The following is a 20,139-nucleotide window of genomic DNA, read 5'->3' on the forward strand; positions in this document are numbered from 1 at the left end:
CAGTGGACTAAAAAACACACCGACGGACGGACCAGACCATACAAATAAATACGCAGTCAAAGGCAATCAACGTCCGCTAGCAAGGCAAATCCCTTCCCCTTGACAACTACCGATATTTGATTTGAAAACATTCCGAAAAACGCTGTCTGAATGCGTTCCCCATTTCTTTTGAATGCTCGACAGCATCATCAGTCGCATTTGGCCACAAGGATCGTTGCAAATAAATAAGTGCAGCAATCGGCACAGCAATTACAACGCTGTACAGTCATTTGAAACTTTTCCAAGTAATTTCTTTCTATTGTTTTGTTTCCTTCATGACGCCAATGTTATTTCCAGCTTTGTCCTTATGGAGTGTTAAGTTTTCACAGACGCCGTTATTAAAAACCAATTTTTACCATAAACAGTGCTTTATAATTGCTTATGATGTCTGTTCCATCGAAATCGTTTGTCCAATTATAATATTATGTTTATATGTATTACTTCAAGTAGAGTTACAATGCTGCGTTTTCTGCTTAGCCTAATTTGCCTCCCTTTTATCTTTTTATGTATGATGCAAAATGTGAGAGGTACAACAAAATTACAAGCCCGAGAGGTAAAAAAAATGTTGTAAATATTTATTAAATCAAATCTACGAGATATCGTTCGTCGCTTTTCTTCAGAAATTGTAACAAATAGACAAATAGTAGAGTACCCCTTTTTTTCGCGAATTTCCCCTCGCCCATCGTAGTGTTGTGGCGCTAAATATGGTTTATGAGCACCGCTTCTGCCCGTCGGATCTAACAGTTAGTATTTTCTAATATGTAACTCTATATTCTATATTCGATATGTAATAATGGAACGGGTCAATTTTTTCCTCCACAAGCATCCATCAAAATCGAAATCTGCAAATTCATATATTTTATAAAATATTCGGTTGCCGATTTGCTCTTTGCAAATTGCGCAAATAACAAATAAATAAAAAATAGGAACAAGAAAGGAAAGCTAACTTCGGGCGGAGCCGAAGTTTATATACCCTTGCAGTTGAGTTGCAGTCCGCTAGGTGGCGCCACGCTTCTGATATTATTAGATATACAGCGGATCGTACATAGTTGGCCGATCCTTATGAAATTTGGCATATCGATTTATTTTGTCAAAGGAGGAATCCATTGAAACTTCCATCCTTCTAACTTGAAAAACACCGAAGTTATGGCATTTCCGATCAATCAGTTATATGGCTGCTATAGGATATAGTCGACCGATCTCGGCTGTTTCGACTTATATACTGCCAGCAAAGGAAAGAAGTTTCAACTCGATAGCTTTAAAACTGAGAGACTAGTTTTCGTAGAAAAGGACAGACGGACAGACGGACATGCTCATATCGACTCAGGAGGTGATCCTGATCAAGAGTAATATACTTTATAGGGTCGGAGATGTCTCCTTCACTGCGTTGCACACTTTTGACCAAAATTATAATACCGTCTGCAAGGGTATAAAAATACTTTCAATTTAAGTAAGATGTTCTTTGTAAATAATCTCGGCAATTCTAACTCTAGCTTCTAACTGGAATACACCGGATCGCTTCAATAATAACGCACAAAGAGCCGAAACGTTTAAGACTAAACTCCGAACCAATAAAGTGGATATATTCTCGATCAGGGTAATTTCCCGAGTAGATATAAGCATGTGCGTCTGTCTGTTTCTAAGCAAACTCGAACTCTCTTTGGAAGAAGTTGGGATTTTTTCAAGTTCGTATTTAATAAACCGATTTGATAATGAAACAAGAAAGGACGGTACTTATATTTTCCACTCTAACATATTTAACTTTTACAAGATACTAATTTTGGGGGCGAAAAGGTGCGTGGCAAAATTTTGATTTTAGAATTGATTGTTTTATTTATTTATTTATTGGATATGAAATTATTTATTTATTGGATTGGATAAAATTGATTGTTAAATGTTCCAAAACAAATGAAACTATGCAAACCAATTATTTTGAACGTTTAATTGACACGTTAAATAAAGTTTGGGTGGAAAATATGAGTACCACGTATCGTATATCGACTATAGCGTTCCTTTTAATACCCTTGGAGAGGGTATTATAATGTTGGTCACAAGTGTGGAACGCAGTGAACGAGTCCGACTCTATAAAGTATATATATTCTTGATCAGGATCATCTCCTGAGTCGATATGAGCATGTCCGTCTGTCCGTTTGACCGTCTGTCTGTTTCTACGCAAACTAGTCTCTCAGTTTTAGAGGTATAGAGTCAAAACTTTGCACACATCCTTCTTTAGTTTGCAGGCAGAATATTAGTCGGAACGGCCGAGATTGGTCGAATATATCCTATAGATTCCGTTTAACTGATTGATCGGAAATGCCATATCTTGGTTGTTGTTCAAGTTAGAAGGATTGGAGTTTCAATGGATTCCTCTCTGGGCGAAATAATTCGATATGCCAAATTTCATAAGGATCGGCGAACTATATACGATCCGCTATATACCTAATAATATAAGATGCGTGACACCACCTAGCGACTGCGACTCAACTGCAAGGGTATATAAACTTCGGCTCCGCCCGAAGATAGTTTTCCTTTCTTGTTTATTTATTGTGCTGATCTACTGAATTGTGTAAGTTTTTATTCCTAAACAGCCAAAAGTATTCAACAAAAATTGCTTTTTGAGAATCTACACTTTGAAAGGTTAATTCAACTTTGCAAAGCTTTGGGAGGAAAAGATGAGTACCGAGAAAACTGAGTTTTAAATAGTCGGGAAGCTCGACTATGACCATTTTTATACCCTTGCAGAGGGTATTATAATTTTGGTCAAAAGTGTGCAACGCAGTGAAGGAGACATCTCTGACCCTATAAAGTATATATATTCTTGATCAGGATCACCTCCTGAGTCGATATGAGCATGTCCGTATGTCCGTCTGTCTGTTTCTACGCAAACTAGTCTCTCAGTTTTAAAGCTATCGAGTTGAAACTTTGCACACACCCTTCTTTCCTTTGCAGGCAGTATATAAGTCGGAACGGCCGGGATCGGTCGACTATATCCTATAGCTGCCATATAACTGATTGATCGGAAATGCCATAACTTTGGTGTTTTTTAAGTTAGAGGGTTGGGATTATATTTGATCAAAATATCTTGTGTACAAAATTTCATAAGGATCGGCCGACTATATCCTATAGCTGTCATAGAACGATCGAAATTGGCATAATTTTGGTGTTTTTTAAGTTAGAAAGATGGGATTTGGTACAGATTATATTTTGGGAAAAATAATTCAATATGCCAAATTTCATAAGGATCGGCCGACTATATACGATCCGCTACATATCTAATAATTTAAGATGCGTGGCGCCACCTAGCGGACTGCGACTGAACTGCAAGGGTATATAAACTTCGGCTCCGCCCGAAGTTAGCTTTCCTTTCTTGTTTTGTTTAAGTTAGAAGGATGGGTCTTTTTATGGCTACTATTTTTTTCCGCTTGACGCGATATTCCAAAAATCTGATTTCATAAAGATAAGCCTACTCACTTTTTCTCACTAAGTTTTATTTTTCCTCTTAAGGTCAAGTCTCTTTAAAGAACTGGGTTTGATACGCCAAAACTGAATGTAAAATGGAACTCAAATGCACTTTCTTTTTAAAATGAGAATTAACCATTCGCGGATTTTACGAAAATTCGCCCACAATATTCGCCGTGGACGCATCCTGATCAATTTGTCATTGCGATTGGCTTTCCTAATTAACAATTCAAATAAATCGTTTCCATCGGACCAAAATGTTGCAAAGTGAATGAAATTTAATTGGAAATTTAATTGCTTTTGTGGTCGGAATGTGACATAAGCGCCCTTTTACCTGTAACTCCTCGGTTCGGTAAACTCCATATCCCCCAACAAGCCACTTTTTTATTACTGCTCTTAATTTAGACGTGTCCATCTATCGCCGGCGTTGTTCGTTGGCTTTTGTTGTTTTAATTATTTGCGGTTATATTTATTTAAATATTTACCAATTCAATTAGGATGGCCGAAAAAGAATTCACTTCGAACAGTGGTCTGCAATTCACGCCGCTAAATAATTTCAATTAATCCAATGTCATATCTGAGAAATACTATCTGCAGACATCATTGGAGGGGATCTGGTTGCAGACGTTTTCAGCACATCCTTTTCGTTTTTTATCTTTCGATTCCTATATTTTTTTCGGCGTTTTCTTTGGCTGCGTGCCAATTATAAAAGTGATTTTGCTGTAAGCTGCACCCAAGACCCCAGAGAAGACTCTATTCCGGACTCCTAGCTGCACTCACGGGCGACTCACTCATGGAGCTCGCTACCGTCGACGGGAAGTCATAAGACGTATGAACTTGTCGCCATTGCCAGCCAAAGGAAGCCGGAGACGAAGGCGGAGACGGAGACGGAGACAGAGCCAAAGCCAACGAAAGCCAAAAGCCGGGAAAAGTCGGAGAAGTTGACGGCGAGCTCTCTGACAGATTCCTCTGTTTGGCTTGGTTTGGCGTGGGCTAAAGAAATGCGATAAATTGAATGACTGACGACGTAGTAAATACTTTTCAGACATCGGTGGAGTGGGTTGGAAAATCACTTGGATCAATTTCCACAGACACATACGACAAATTGCGCGTGGTTAGATTTTTCTTTCGTGGCCTGTCCTTTATCCTTTTGGCTTGACATGTGTATGGAATCCATACTAAGGAGTATCACAGCGGCAAGGTGAAGAGAGCTGAGTCAGTTTGACGGAGTCAGTTTTTGGTCCTAGTCCTCATATCTTAGTTTCCATATTCGAGCTTACTCGAGTTTTAGATTATTTTTTTCCGTGTCGCCGTCGTCTGCTTAAACTTAGACCTATGGAGCCAGGCCGTACGCCGCAATGCTAATGCGCTTCCCGCACAAGGAGCACGCTAATTTAAATGCACAAAAACTTTTGCAAGCTGATTGTGTTTGCCTAAAGTCTCGTTTCATAATTTTGCACAAATTGCGGTTTTCCAGGCAACGAACTGCGAGAAAAACTGGCAACAACAGCGACAACCGCCAATCGCTTTGGCAACTAATAAAAATGTGCAGTTTTCCCTCGGTTGTCCCTCTGGCTTTGCTCTCGACTCCATACATGTGTAAAAATTTACACCATCGGTCGAGGAGCGGTGTGAAGCGGGAGGCGACGGGCCAAAGGATTCGTTAGCCGCTGTGGAGGCAGCCGGCCACCGGCCAGCGGCAGCCGGGCTGCCATTTTTGTTGCCAACTCGACATATTTCAATCACGTAAATTTATTACGTAAACATTTGCTTTGCTTTTCGCACACAATTACGAAGAGAAGCTGTGAGCAGACGGTGGTTAGGGTTAGGGGAATGGTGAGGGGCTCTACCGCAGGGAGGGTGCATTGACGGTGGCAAAAGCAAAAGGCCAGCGGATCTCCAATGCAGCAGCACGCAAATTTCATTTTAAATCTTTTCATGCCGCACCCAGTACAACACGGCCCAGGGCAGTCTCTGGCCATCCTGGCCAGCACATCCGCCTCCCCACCTCGCTACTGCGAGGTATGCCTGCCCTTTGCTCGCTGGTAATATCCATAATGGTTTTACCAATATGGTGAGCAATTTTTATTAATGCATACGAGTGGGGCGGCGGGTACTGGGTGGCCAGGCCTGTAGCCGACCCCTCCCCCATCCAAAGTATCTATCCTCCACAAGCAGCTGCCGCTGCCTCTGGGGGTGCTTATGTGCGTCTCCTGCGGGCCGGTTAAATGGACTTTTGGCTTTTTGATCTTTAAATATTTATATAACGCTTTGATGTCCATGTAGTGACCTTCTGTCACGAGCTTCGTTTTTCATTCCCGCCTTTCCTTTCGGTCGTTCCGTATTTTTCTCCGCTGCGGAGCACCAAGACTCACTGAGGACAGGACGTAATGAATCCAAAGGATTCAAAACATATGCGTATTTTGGCATGGCGAACAACCTGGCGACAAACTGAGTAATGATCAATTGACAGGTGGGAGGGACAGGCTGCAAAGAAAATTAAGTGGGCTTCTTGGATTCGCCGACAGCCAGACTTCATAATAATCAGATGGAAGGCAGGATAATACGCTGCGCGCGCTGGCGTAGATGGGAAAATCACCTTTTTAAGATTGATGCGTAGAGACGGCTTTTAAAAGTTACGAGGAAGCGCTTTAAGGGACAGAAACTTGCTGGCGTTCTATAATTGAAATATTTGCATAATTATTAACCGTGTTTTCGAAGGGAAATCTCATTAAATGGCGCAGAAGCTTAGCGGCGGACTTGATCCGCTAAATTCTAGAAAATGCAAATGGCGTGAAAGCCAGAGGCAGAATGAAAAAGTTTTCAGAGGGGAAACCGAGAACTATGAAGAGAACGCCTAAAACGGAGCTTTGTGAGGTAGCCAAGTGGGTGGGAATAGCCACCAGTTCTTCCCACTGGCTGTCCCCTCGACTTTTCCGACTCCTCGGAATCGGGAGTCAAGAGCGACGTCGGCAAGGCATATGAACATACAAAATATCGCTACAAAGGAGTTGATTACACAAAGGAAAATTACGACGAATCATTTCCGCTGCTTGGCTGCTTACACGACCGGCGAGTCCAGACCCCGGCTCCTTTCCATTTCCGCTCCGCTCCAGTCGGGGCCAGGCCGTCGGGTAAACTGCTCGTGTAAAAAGCTGCAAAAACAAAGCCTTTCGCTCTCGAGTGAGATAGCAAAAAAAGGGAAACAGGTCCGTTTGGCGTAACTCTGCTAGAAACTACTAACGAGCAACGAACGACTTTGCTTCGAAATGAGTTCGGAGGGCCAGGCCTTAAAGGTGGAGCTTCATTTAAGATTGTGGTACCTCGCATCAAGTTGACATCTTTTTGGGCCACATAAATTATATTTAATTGAAATTCTTTTGCAAGCGGCAGCAGCGGGAAATTAGGCAGAGGTCGAAGCAGACAGCAACTTGTTCGCCCTCATAAATCGCTCGGGTGTCAGAGCGTCAGCCCAAAACCCAAAACCCATAGCCCAAGGACCTCAAGGCGGGGGACTTACTGCTCCAAGTTGGGCTACGAAGGACTTGTAAACGTCAGCGATCGCCTAATGTTTCCATGCATCATAAATTTCATTGAAAAGCGCTTCCGTTGCGCCATTTCCAGACGTTTCGGATGGCGGGCACCTGGCGCTCCACCTCCTTGGCCTGCTTGGCAACTTGGCCGCCTTGCCGACTGACTTGCACATACAAAATGCATAAGGGAAATGAATTGCTTTACGAGCAACCGCAGTAGCTTCGCAGGGACTGCGAGGATATGCAAGTGTAAATCAACACCCGACACACACAAGCGCCGCAGACAGCGACAGAGCATAGTGTGGGGGCGTCCCATTTTATAAGCTGTCGAAAGTAGTTAACCGTTTTTCATAATTTATTTATGGGTGCCACGGAGGGAGTCGCATTTAAACGTGCTTTATATTAAGTGCGCACAGTTTATGGCTCATTCGGCCATAAAAAAGGATTAGGGCCGCAGCCCAGTATGCAAATCGGTTCTGTGAGGAGCCCGCTTGCACTGCGAGGTATGTTTCCGGGCCATTGTAAGCCCATGGATTGGCAAACTTTGCCACAATTAGAGCGCTGCAGCTCACTCATTGGCAAACAGTTATCCGCAAGTTAGGCTACTAACACGATTAAAGCATTTGCTGCAAATAAAACTCGCAACTTTTCCAAAAACTTTCACTAAGAAGGCACCTCCACACAGGGCGTAACAGTGGGAAACCGAAGAGTGGGAAACTTCCACCTAACGACTGCCAATTGATGTTGTTAATGAAATAATTTCTTATAACGGGAGGAAAAGTTTCACTTGCTGGTTAGGAAAGCGAAACTCAGCGCTTAAGTTTTGCGGTTGCCTGGCCGATAATTTGGCATAGATTCTCCTCCTGGCCTCTCCACCTTTCCTACCCTGCCTCCACCCCCAGTCCCGGTCCCACTCGTACACCCACTACCACAGTTGGAGTAGAAAAGAGCAGTTCATAGCTCCGGGAATGGCTACATTTATAAAATGTATCCCGGGTCTAGCCCCAAGTTCTTGGAGTCCTTTGTGCATTTGTGCTTCATTATGCGCAACTCGTTTTTGTTTGACTTGGCAGGGCCAGAAAGTCTAAACAAATTTTGTTTTCTTGCCTGCACTTGGTGTGAGACCCTGCCCCGAACACCCCATCGACTGTCCGTCCTTTCGCACTCATCAGTAAGAGTCTCAAGTCTGCTTTCGTGCCATTGTGCGCTTTGTTTAATGTTATGTAAACTTTTGCTCCTTGGCTACTTTCCTTGTCCTGCCGCACTCGCTTCGACTATCTATTCAGCCATTCATTTGCCGTTTTCAGATGTTTTGTTGCCCGTTTTTTGAGGCTCTGGCGAAGGACGAGCCCACTTAAAGGCCCTTAAAGTCGCCTGCAAATTGAGTCGTCGCGCAACGAACGAGCAACCTCCGGCACAAGTCTTCAATTTCTTCGTCAGGATTCTGCGAGGCTGACAAATTTTTTGCTCCGCTGACTGTGAGAAGTCAATTGATTGATGACTTTTCAATATGGCAACCGCATCAGCCACAAATGTAAATACTTTCCGCTCGTCCTTATCGCTGCGCAACCTGATTCATCCCCTCGATTGGCAATCGACTGGCTCCGCTTCCAGCCCGGCACTCAGCTCTGGATTACATGCGATTTATTTATGATTTTCTACGCTGGTATTACCGAATGTTTGGCTTATTTTTATTGTCAGTGGCTCTTCTCCTCTGGGGGATGCCAGCTCGTTTCTTGCCTCTGCTCTCCCCGCCTGCAGGACGAGTTTCCTGCGCTACAACTTTTGGACGGACAAGTTTCCTACGCCCAACTTTAGCAGCCAAGTGGCAACATTTAATTGCTCCAAAAAATATTTCCCAAAAAATCAAACTCGACGGAGACCAAACAATAAAAATGTTGCCAATTGTTGTATTTTATGATGTTGCTCAAAAGTTACCAACTACGCTTCAACGTGGGAGGAATTTCGGACGCAGGGCCCAAACGATTTGTTTTTTTTATTTAACGTTGTCAGCTGAAGTTTAGTTGTAAACTTTCAGTACCTTCCAGGCTGGAGTTTTGATGCTTGGTAGGACGGGACGCAGTGACCTTTAAAACGACGATAATTTTCTTACGACTTGTAAGTATATGTGAAAAGAATTGTTATATTAAAACAAGACTAAGCTCAATAATTAGATTCAAATGCTATTAATATCCCTACGTGGCCTGTTTTCATCGAATCACAGTGTTCTAATGTTGGGAATTGCAAATAAAGTTTATGACCCAGTCACAACCTAAACCTAAAAAATTCAATCAAAACGAGGACAGCAGCTTTGCGATTTAATAAATGCTAAATGCCAAAAAAATGCGTCTAAAAAATTAAGTTCTTTCAGTCCCGGAGAAATTTCTCAAAGCAAGAGTAGCAAATATGTGCTAAGTTATGAAAGATATAGACTTTCAGGGTTTCCGGGCAGCCAGTCGATTAAAGTGCATTAGTGCTACAACTAGCGAGTTCACTCCATAGAATTCTTTCTGCTTGTGTCTTGTCGGGCTCCTACTTTTTGTAAGGCTTTTTCATTTCACGTTCCCTGTTTCTCGGTGGCGATTGCGGGTTTCTACGCTGATGTTTGTTGTTTGCTCGCAGCACTTAATGTAATTAATTTTAATTAAAATCCAACGGGAGCGCGAACAAAAAATTTGCCACAGTAATGAGCACAAAAGTCCGTCTATCCGACTGACTGAGTGTCGAATGGTGAACTTGCCGCATCTGCTCCCCGCCCTCGACCCACGTGCCTCCGTCCACGTCTGCCATCGCATATCTTTTCGCGCCTGCAGAGCGCGGAATAAAAAGGTAGCCTGCTTTTCAGCGCCCTCCTCTCGGTGGGTTAAGCGCAAATAGAAGCGGTGGGGCGCAAGTGTAGATGGCAGTGCGGGTGCGGATGTGTTTGGCTAGCTGCTGGCCCGTAAATTCAAGTTACAACTGCGATGAAGCGTTTGGCAAACATTTTAAAGTTGCCATTTAAGTTATGTACTCTGTTGTCGGATGTTGCACTTTTCGAGCTGGCTCAGCTCCGCAGGACTCCAAGGGTAGGGCAAATGTTTGCAAATCGTTACGTAAATATAATTGTGGATCATGGAGAATAACAATTGAAGTTAATGGCTTTGTGCTTTGAAGAGATAAGCCAATAAATATTATGAAGAATGCTATCAAATTCTCGGATAGTGCACGAAAACTAAATGGCGAAGTAAACCCTACGTTGTACTTTTTTACCCACTTTTCGTCGAGGCCTCTGACTCGAAAGCCCCTCAGTTTCATCCATACCCATATGGGGCATCCAGACAATAGACACTTGCGCAGGGCGTGGAGGAATAAACTTTCCACGCCCCATATGACAGTGGGAGTTTGTGTGCATCTTTTGCACCTGCCGGCTCCTAAAAGTCCCCGTTCGTCCTTTTCCCGGCAGCGTTGCACTTTTGTGTGCCGCATTCTGTGCTATAAACAAATAAAACTCGTGCCCCACCGCCTGCCACCCCTGTACCCATACAATATATTTTATTTCCCCTCCTTCACGAGCTTTCTCCGCGTTTGCCAGACATTGCATTTTTACCTCCTATGCCGATTCACGCGCTGTTGCACAAAGCAAAGTCGGCGTTTCCCGCCCCCATGCCCGGGCATCAAGCTCCCATGCTTCCACCTTCTACCAAGGCTCAATTGCTGGGCTATGTTTCACTGGCTCCTCTGGCATTCATGTTGGAGACTGCGAAATGCGAGCTGCAAAATGCGGCGCGTCAAACAAATAGAAAAATGTTGCACGTGGCTGGAAAGATTTAAATAAATCAGAGCCGAAGCGGCGGCGGCTTTAAGAGTTGCCAAGAAAGGCTTTTGGGGTTGCAGGCACGAAAGTATTTACATCCAGACCGACTTAAAGTCGCGCCGTCTTTTTTAAAGCTGCTCGGCCTGAACTGAAACCGCAACCTGGGCGACAGCTACAGCGGCTCCTGAAAGCCTGTTAGCCAGGAGGGAGACATAGACAAACACTTGCTTCGCACATCCGTTGCACCCCGGACAAGAACTGATGCCAGAAGCGACTAGTGTGGACACAAATACACAGGACCGGCACACAGGAAACAATTTGGCATAATTAAGCTTGGGAATTAAAATAAACTTAAATATTTGACTCTAGAATAGAGTTTGTCCTAAGACTAGAATCCGAACAATCGAGCTATCCACTATAAATATAGCGGCATTTTTTGACTATAGAATATAATATATATATATATTCTTCAAATAATGCCTTTATTTTATAAAGAACGCAATCTATTCAAATACATAAATTCTTATTATTAGAATCCACTTATTCTCTGACTGCAGGTACATAGGAATTGTTTTGAAGTAGTAGAAGGTTGCTTCAAAATTTAAGAGTTTATAAAATTAACATCGTCATGGCATTCAAGCAGACCCCGACACTGCATTCGCATCTCCATCCAGGACTGCAAATATCCTTTGAGCCCGTGGCTGCTTTGCATTTGTATGGAGTTAGTCTGATCTGTGGCAGAGTGTGTGTCAGTGCGAGTGTTTGCGCCTCGTGTCGTGTTGGCATTTGTCGTTACAAACTTAATTAATGTTATGCCGAGGAGGGGCTTTCCCTGTCACCACGCTTGGCTCGGAGCTCTTGACTTTTGCCAAGCCCGGCAGAAGTGTACACCAGTCCGGGGGTCGACTGCCGACGGCTTTGAGGACACGCTGTCAGTTTCAGCTGACGTTTCATGTCTCGGCCAGCGAGTTATGTGGGAGGGGAATCATTCTTCAAGTAGCTTTAGCAGGTCTTTCGATTGATTGGGAGCCGTTCTCAATCGAATGGTTTATAAAATGTTTTATATTATAAAATAATATTTAGAAGTTACTACACTAACAATGAGGATACCACAAAAAAATCATCAAAGTTATCTATCCGGCATTGGCAGTTGCACTTCAAGCCTTTCAATAGCATATGAGAGTTTCCCCACTCCTTTCGCGGCATCTTGGGCATTTGCAAGCGTTATTTTGGGAATCCTCAAAACACATCGCCTGGCAACGGTGTATTTTCTTTTTCGGATCCTCTGATAATATGACAACTTCGGTCCCCTCCTCTTGGTAATTTCGGTAATGCTCAGCTGCCTACCCAACCGGCAGTTAACGGATATTGTTTACAGAACTCTCTGCAGGACCTAGAAGTCCTGATTGTTTGTCTGCGCCGTGCTGAGCTCCTATACCCTTGTTTGCTATTTGACTTAATTTAATGAAAATGTTGCAACCTGCAATTTACAAAACTAACGCCAACAAAACTTGAGATTGTTTACTCGAGAAGAGCTGGGTCCCTTTCCGTTTCGAGCGTCTTGGGCTCTTCGAGCGTCTTCGCAGATACTTTGAGATGCGGGCTCAGTTCTAAGTTCACATTGAGAACATAGTCATCTTTTTGCGGGGGTGGAGAAGTCAAACAACCGAATGCAAACGGTTCTTACCGCCTCCAGAGGACGCATAAGTAAAAATGTGCTACAGTGGCAGACGATGATGATAAAATGCTGTGTTTGCCAATGGGAAGGTTGAAGTTTGCTCTTTATTATGGTGATTGCGTAAAAAGTCCGAGTGAAATATAGACTTTGAAACCTCAATAATATTTCTCTCTTTGCAGGAATAGATGTTGGCCTCGCAGTTTTGAAAATCTATCTCATTAATCCCATCTATGTGCCGGTAATCTGAAATGATGAGTTATCAAAAAGGTAAGTGACTTACTAGTACTCCAAAGAATTTAAGATACTTCCATTACAATTGGCAATAAATCAGCTTAGGAAAAGCTCCGGGTCGTTACAGTTCACACCACAGGAGATAAAAATCCGATTCAGCAATAAAAGGACCAGAAGCCAAAATTTGTAGTTGCCTATCTAAAAACATGGACAAAGGACCGGCTGCATACTTTCAACTGCTGGCTCGCCAACTAATGAGCTTCCATGAGTCGGCATGAATGGGATGTTCCATTGAGCTCCTGGGGCCGTTTGGTGCCCTTCCTGCCAGTTTCAAAATTAATTGCCACCAGTTTTTGTGCTGCCGCCCAAACGCGGACCGCCTGAATGGCTTAGAAAGCGACTGGGCAGTCTGTGTGGGTGGGAGGACCCACCCAGTTAGCTCGGCGATGCTGCGCCGTTCAATTAACTTGTGCGACAATCCAATCAAAAGTGTATTAAAGGCCGTTTACGAGGCATTGTCATTCCCTATCCGGGATGTGGCAGCAATGCCATTTCGCAGAGCCAGCCGCTGTCGATAACAGCTATTAAAAAAATGTTTATGCCAATCGCGTGGGTGGTGGTCCCCCAAAATGCACTAAAAATTAAGAAATGAAGCCTACATTATTACGTGGACCATAAAGGAAGTCGGGTTTTGGGTAATCGGAAACAAGGGTACGGGAAAACGGTATGGGGCCATTTTAAAATAGTTATAATAAACTTTGGTTTCAAACAAATTTATATTTAAAACTTGAGATATATGTATACCTGCAGACATGTTTAAAATACGATAAATAATAGTTAAGTTGGAATTGATAAATAAATAAATTAGAAAATTGTAATTTACATATTTTCCTTGAATACTTTCCAGTTCAAAATGCTTCTTAGTAATTAGCATAGAAGTAACAAGCAAAGCCTTTAAAAGTCCACAAGACAGAAATCTTGTATATTGAAATTCAGTACAGCGAAAAAAGCCTTTGATTAAACGATATGATTTCAAATCCGCAATAGATAAAAAGGTGTAATTGATGGGATGCATGTTAGTTGTTCGAATCGAAACTTAACCAATTCAATGAATTAAGAAAAGATTTGGCGTTATTGTTTTATTCCTCGATTATGCCCTCTGATCGGAACCCCTCAATGAATGCGATGAATCAGAGAGTACGTATTTTTATAGCTCCTCAGAATCAACCGGCAGGACCCACTCTCCCCAGGACGTGCGTTTCATTCACCCGACACGAGCTACATAAATAAGCAAGCGAGGACGACAAAGGACCTCCCGCATGAGTGTAGGTTGGAGACTGGGAAAAACTTTTCCAATTTTCCCCTTTTTATCGTAAATTACGCACAATTCAATATTTGGCCTTTTTACTGCTTTTTCCTTGTCTCTGCGTTGTCTGCCTTTTTTCTGCCTGACTTGCTCGAGGAAGGGTGTCTGGGCGATTGGCTAGGCAAGCCATTTCTTCTTTATTGGTCCTTTATATTTTTCTATTTATCCTGTGTCTCCTTATCGTAAATAAGAAATATCATACGTGCGTAGGCCTCGTCCAAAATGCGCCCTAGGACCACGGTCCACACCTCCCCGCTTATTCTGGGCGACTCTTTGTCCAAAAGTTAGTTTCGGGCCCGAGCGGGATTCGCTCCACTAATCGAAATCGGCCATGGTCTTCCAAATGTAATGATTGTTTCAGTGAACATGGTAATTTATTTTGCTTTATTTACAACAAGCTCAGTTCTGAAGAATGTTTGGGAGCACGTAGCCGCCTACCATTTTATCCATCACGGCACTATAAGGAACAGAATAGCAGAATAAATTCCATCTCTACCTTAACGGTGGAAATTGTATTCATATGTAGTTGAAAGACCCGCTTCTCCAAAATATGATAGACGGAAGGTATTTACAAAACTATAAAATTTTAAATATTTAAATAAAGCCCACCATAATAGACAATTTCATATATTTGTGTAACTTGTTAGTTTTCAATCAAATAATTATATTCGACGCGATCTGAAAAATAAAAATTTTTTGAAAGATAGTTTTTTTTTTGTTTTTACTTAGCCACAAAAAATCACATTTAAATATAAAATGCGTCAAAAATTGAACTTTGGCATGTACAATTTTTAATTGAAATGTTTATTTTTTTCGATAACCAATAATTAAAAGAAATTTTACAAAATCATAACTTCTGCCAATATAATTTCAAAATCTAATTTTCTAAAATAATGAGTATCGATCTTGGACACAATATTTATTTATGTTGAACAATTAACAAATATTACCATTATTTCCCATATTATCTTAAATTTTATACTTTTAATGAACAAAAATATTTTGGCCTCAACCCTTTAAGATATTTTTTAAATGGTATTTCCGCATTTAAAAAAGAAAACTCCCACTAACTGTGAGTAACGGCGAAAGGTATCTCAGAAGAAGGGATTTCGGAAAGAAGTTTCAAACTTTTGGAGACAATCGAAAAGAATAGACATTCGGAAAGATTTTGGTAGCTGTTGCATACGAAATCAGTGCATCCCGTGGAACCCTAACACGTATGAACTTCGTTGGGCTCCCCACAAGGCTGCTTCCTGCAGGGCCCGAGGACACACAAAGGATAGGCCAGCGCTCCTCTGCGTCCAATTACATGCAGCGGCTTTTGTGTCACAATTTTTATGCCGAGCATGGCACGCAAACGTGTGCAAAAAAGTGAAAAGATGGGTCCTAGAGGGGTGCAGTGAATAGTCGGACGTAGACCTAAAAATACACAAAAACAACAATGCCAGGGAAGTAAATTCGGAGGACGAAGACTCTGTGCCGCTCTGCGGAGAGGGGGGCTGACTACTGTCTACCAAACTGATTCAATTAAATCAGTCCAATTGAAGGGGCTGCCGAAATGTGTGCGGAATGTGTGTGCACGGAATATTTAAGCTGCCGCAGAGGGCGCCCAAAGACATCTGCAATTCGGGCCTGTTTAAATTCCGACTTAAAGCCACTCCCAGACCAGGCTGATGGGCTTTTCCGGTCGGACGAAACTTCATCATTATGGCGGGTCCAACTCTTGCAGCCAAATGTTGCCCGCCGAAAAGTGGCGTCGCTTTTAATACAAATAACTGAACAGTTTGTTTGCGCCACAGTTGCGCGCCATTTTTTAATGTCTCGTGTTTTTTGTCGCATTGTGACATCAGAGAAACAGTTTGGATGTTGGGTGAGGGGTCCTGCCGGATGCCGTGACTTCTGCCGCGTATCGTATTAATATCTCAATTTATAGCAATTTATAAAAATATGAAAAACGCTTAAATGGGTGGAAAACTCTGTAGCAGTGGGGTCAGCCCCGAATAAAATTTAAACGTGCTTTTTTTGCAGTCGAATGCCACGCCTCTGCATTTGCAAAAATTTGCATAGCCGGCGGGACCGCAACTGAAGCTTCAATTTTGTCCACTCAGTTGGCGACCTGCGCCTGCCAAGCGTTAAAATGGATTTCGACAAATCCCCCGATTCGGCCCACTGTGCGGGGTACCCAGAAAGGGAAAACTTTTTGGCTCCCAGGCTTTGGGCTCTGTGTGAAAATCACTCAAAATTGTGTTTAACTAAGCGTAAAAATTATAAGCAAATTAATTTGCACAAATCACAACAACAACAACAACAACCAACAATAGTGGCTGGGCTTGCAGCAGAAAGTTTTATGAAACAATCAGGCGAAGCAGCTCCTCCGACAACCTCGGCCTGCTCTGGTCCGTTGGGCGTGGATCCCAGAACCCAGGACCCAGCCAGATCCCAGTACCCAGAGCCTGTCCTAAGCCCCAACCAGAAACAACTGACGCGGCAGCAAAGGCTGCCGAACGGAGTGGGGACTGTTCTGGTGTCCTGGGGCGGGACGAGGTGGGCATAACCGACAATTTATCTGCATAAAAGCGCAGAGTGCAACTTTGACGGGGATGTCTGTCGTGATGGGGATTGATGAGTGTGGGCTCGGAAAAACTTTGCTGCCTTTGCTGTGAATTTAATTCCGAACGAGATGTTTGGGAGAGCCCGAAGATTAAAGATTGAGGCAAAATGTTATGGAAAAGAAATATTCCAGTCAATGGCGCATCCAATTATTTTGATAAATCAATTTACTGCCTTTAGCCATATTAAATAATTTACCTACACCTGCGTCTCTGATTCCTCAATTTCCATTTTACGGTTTCCTGGTTAACAAGGACAATTAAAACTTTTACACAAAAGTATTTGCAGACCAAAACAATTTAAACACCCCCGAGAGAACTTCACAAATCATTGCCTTCATTAATTTGCATGCAACGAAATGAGCTAACTGGAGTTGTCCCTTTTTGGTTGTGACAAGGGTCGGTCAACTAACAGCTCCGCCTGATTCATTGTCCGGGCTGGACGGGGAATAATTTGGCGATTTTTAATTGCCTTCAATTCGGAAGTATTCTGGGGGAAAACCTGTCCATTTCCACTGTTGATTTTCCAAATGGAAAATCAACAATGCTGCGTATCGGAGTGGAAGCCGCGGAAGGAGTCCCACCCACTTTAGCCACATGTGGCAAGGATTTCAAGCGCGCCCGAAGCGCCGAGGCCACCATCCGTAATTTCCAAAATTTATGCCTTGACTTGGCAACAGCTCATTAAAGACCAGGGAAGGGGAGGCGTCGCCCATTTGCATTTTGTAAACTGTTGCCATCGCAGTCCTGAAATATTTGACAAGTCAGGCGTGGCCCAAACCCCAACATCATTCGATGGCATTGTCTGCGTTTAATTATGGGCGCAAATAAATGTCTGTCATATTGGGTTGTGTGGTCCGATGCAGGGACTCTTTCCCTTGCCTTGAGCAATGTGCCGAGTTTTGGGGAGGTATTTCCATCACTTAGAGGCTCGGCGTCTGTGGCTGCCGGGCGCTATTCGGTTACAAGACCCCCGCGACGACTTCCAAGCAGAAAAACTAATCACGACATAGCGATTGGCTGTAGAACCTGCTAGAGTTTATATGGCTTTAATGAGGTCGGGACTTTTACCACCCACGCCTATTGATCATTACCACTCCATTTGCTGATGGAGAACGCATTCCTCCCTCTGCTCAATGCGATGCGCACTCATCTCACGTTAACACCCCAATAATTAAACTCAATTAATTGCCAAATGACCAGTGAAGTGGACGGCGAGAACACATCAAAGACAATACGGAAATGCACCGACTTCCAATCGCCAATCGCCAGTCAACAGTCTTCAAGTCCACACCGTAGCTGTCTTTAGAGATGCTACATCGACCAAGCTTCCCGATAATAACTTCATTTGTCTCCGTTAAGTCCCGTCTTGGCTTAGCGGCCCAAACTCATGACAAACTCCTTTCCCGCCGCGAAGCACCCCTGTTTGGTGAGGCATGGACGGAGGGTTGAACGGAGGGGAGCGAATCAGACCAAACCACATGCTGTGTTGTGCTTATCTTGACAGCAAACATTTACAAAAAGAAAACACCAAGGACGGATGAGGTCGGGTGGGAGTCAAACACGTATCTATCGCAGCCGAACAACGCAGTTTCCAATTTTCCTTTTTTGCCGTTTCTCCTTTCTGGCTTTTAAATACTCTGGCTCCTGGCTACCTGGTCGCTCCTTCGACAACTTCCTCCAAATCCAATTATAATTGCGCTTATCAAAAATAAGTTTCGATGCTTCTTGGCTCGACCTCTTTGGGGAGGTCGGGGGAATTGACGGCGTCTCTGCCAATTCCACCAATATTTAATCCATACAGATATCCCAAAGACTAGAAAGGGGCCGGGTAGAATTGGGGATTGCCTGTATTACTTTTTCCCCAACCCGTGTACTTTTCCAACGGCATCGCAGTCAATTACCTGAAGTTTAATTGAAGGTGAAATTGTGTCAGAACAGATAGTAAAAGTTGATGTGGTCAACCGTTCTGGGTCTGGTTTTCGCACAAAGTCATCGAATGAAAAATTATATTCCTTATCCTGAGGGTGGTTTAGTTACTTAATTCGGAATAGTGGGGAAATGATGGCAATTTATCAGCTTAGACCGAATTAAACAGCTCTCCCGTCACTCGATATCGTTACGAACAAGGCAGTGCGTTACACAAACGAAGTGAGTGGATTTTTTTTATTTCCCTGTGTTTATAGGATATTATATATGGATGCTCATAAGGTAGGAATATACCAGAAAAAAGGGACTCCGGGATTTGAGATTCATCTTAAATATTTACCTGCCGAAAGTCCTTCAAGTTTGCCTTTTTTGGCCAAAGACTGTATTGAGGCTTAAAAATAATTCATTTTCTAATGAATTTAACTCTTAAAGAAATGTGCTTTGCCTAACTTCGTCAAAGTGTCAAGAGCTTCGCCTAAGTCCACTGTTTTAAATTTAAAATTGATTGAGTTGATTGCACGTTTTGCAGAATGACGACATTAAATAGCCCTTTTTATTATATTAGAGTCGGTGAACGAGAAATCAGGCCCTCTAACGGGTGCCTTGTACTTTCCATTTCGTTTTATGGCAAAATAATAATCTCGCCTTAAATTATGTTCATTAAACATTCGCCATGAGCTACTAACCCACCCAGGGCTGGGACAAGGCGCGCTGCCAGGAAGTCTTTTGTTTATACTCGAGTTCCGTTCCTCGCCAGGACGCGGGCAAATTAAGCGAGCTGAAAATGTCCTCTGTCTAAACAGCACAACAACTTAATGAGCCAGCATAACTTTGCAACAACGCGGAGATGTCTGAGGCGCGATGGCTGGCAGGGAAGGGCGGCTACAGTCAAGGACCTCCCAAAACCGAGGGGGAAACAGATAAAAAGCCCAAATATGGCCCGGAGGAAGCTCGTTCCGGGCGCGGTGGCAAAAGTCATTATTCACTGTACTAGCGGCGAGCTCAGTCTCCGGACTCGGCAGCGCCGCTAAAAAATAATCAACTTTTACACGAATGTCACACGCCACCCTGGCTTGACGGCAAGTTGGTTGCAAACTTCTAGAGCCGGCGTGGAGACAACTTCCGGATTGCCGCAGGACCTGCCCTGCACATGGTGAACGGTGTATTGTGTGAGGCATGGTCCTGCCAAGTCTGCCTGGCTCCCTTACAAATGATACGTTAATGAATTGTCATTCGGCAGCATTCGAGTTTCCATCAGGAAGTAAGGAGTATGGGCACTGACGAGGGAGCTGGGCGCTGAGAGCGTGACACGATCAATTACGGAGTGGGGGCTGGGGAAGTCTGCAAAACCCCTGGGCAGTGACATGCTCCCATCTCTGGGCCAGCTCTCATTAACTTCCCCATTCTATTCGCTGTTAGTCGCTTTATGCAAATGTTGTCTTGTGATTATTGCCAGGCCGCGATTCCCGCTGCCTTGTTGTCTTGTTGCTTTGTTGATGTTT

The 20,139-nt window shown here is 43.4% G+C and overlaps 1 protein-coding gene across 5 annotated transcripts in view; it reads left to right on the forward strand.

The window, feature by feature from the left end:
- The window catches only part of LOC6506099, a 152,394-nt gene that overhangs the window by 4,875 nt on the left and 127,380 nt on the right, over positions 1–20,139 (forward strand). For all 5 annotated transcript variants that reach the window (XM_044714742.1, XM_044714739.1, XM_044714740.1 and 2 more), the window contains exon 2: positions 12,682–12,769. In XM_044714742.1, coding sequence (XP_044570677.1) covers positions 12,751–12,769 — 19 coding nt within the window. In that variant the 5' untranslated portion in view covers positions 12,682–12,750. The remainder of the gene's footprint in view (positions 1–12,681; positions 12,770–20,139) is intronic.

The sequence above is a fragment of the Drosophila ananassae genome, chromosome 2R (assembly GCF_017639315.1).
Source record: "Drosophila ananassae strain 14024-0371.13 chromosome 2R, ASM1763931v2, whole genome shotgun sequence".
Classification (NCBI taxonomy): domain Eukaryota; kingdom Metazoa; phylum Arthropoda; class Insecta; order Diptera; family Drosophilidae; genus Drosophila; species Drosophila ananassae.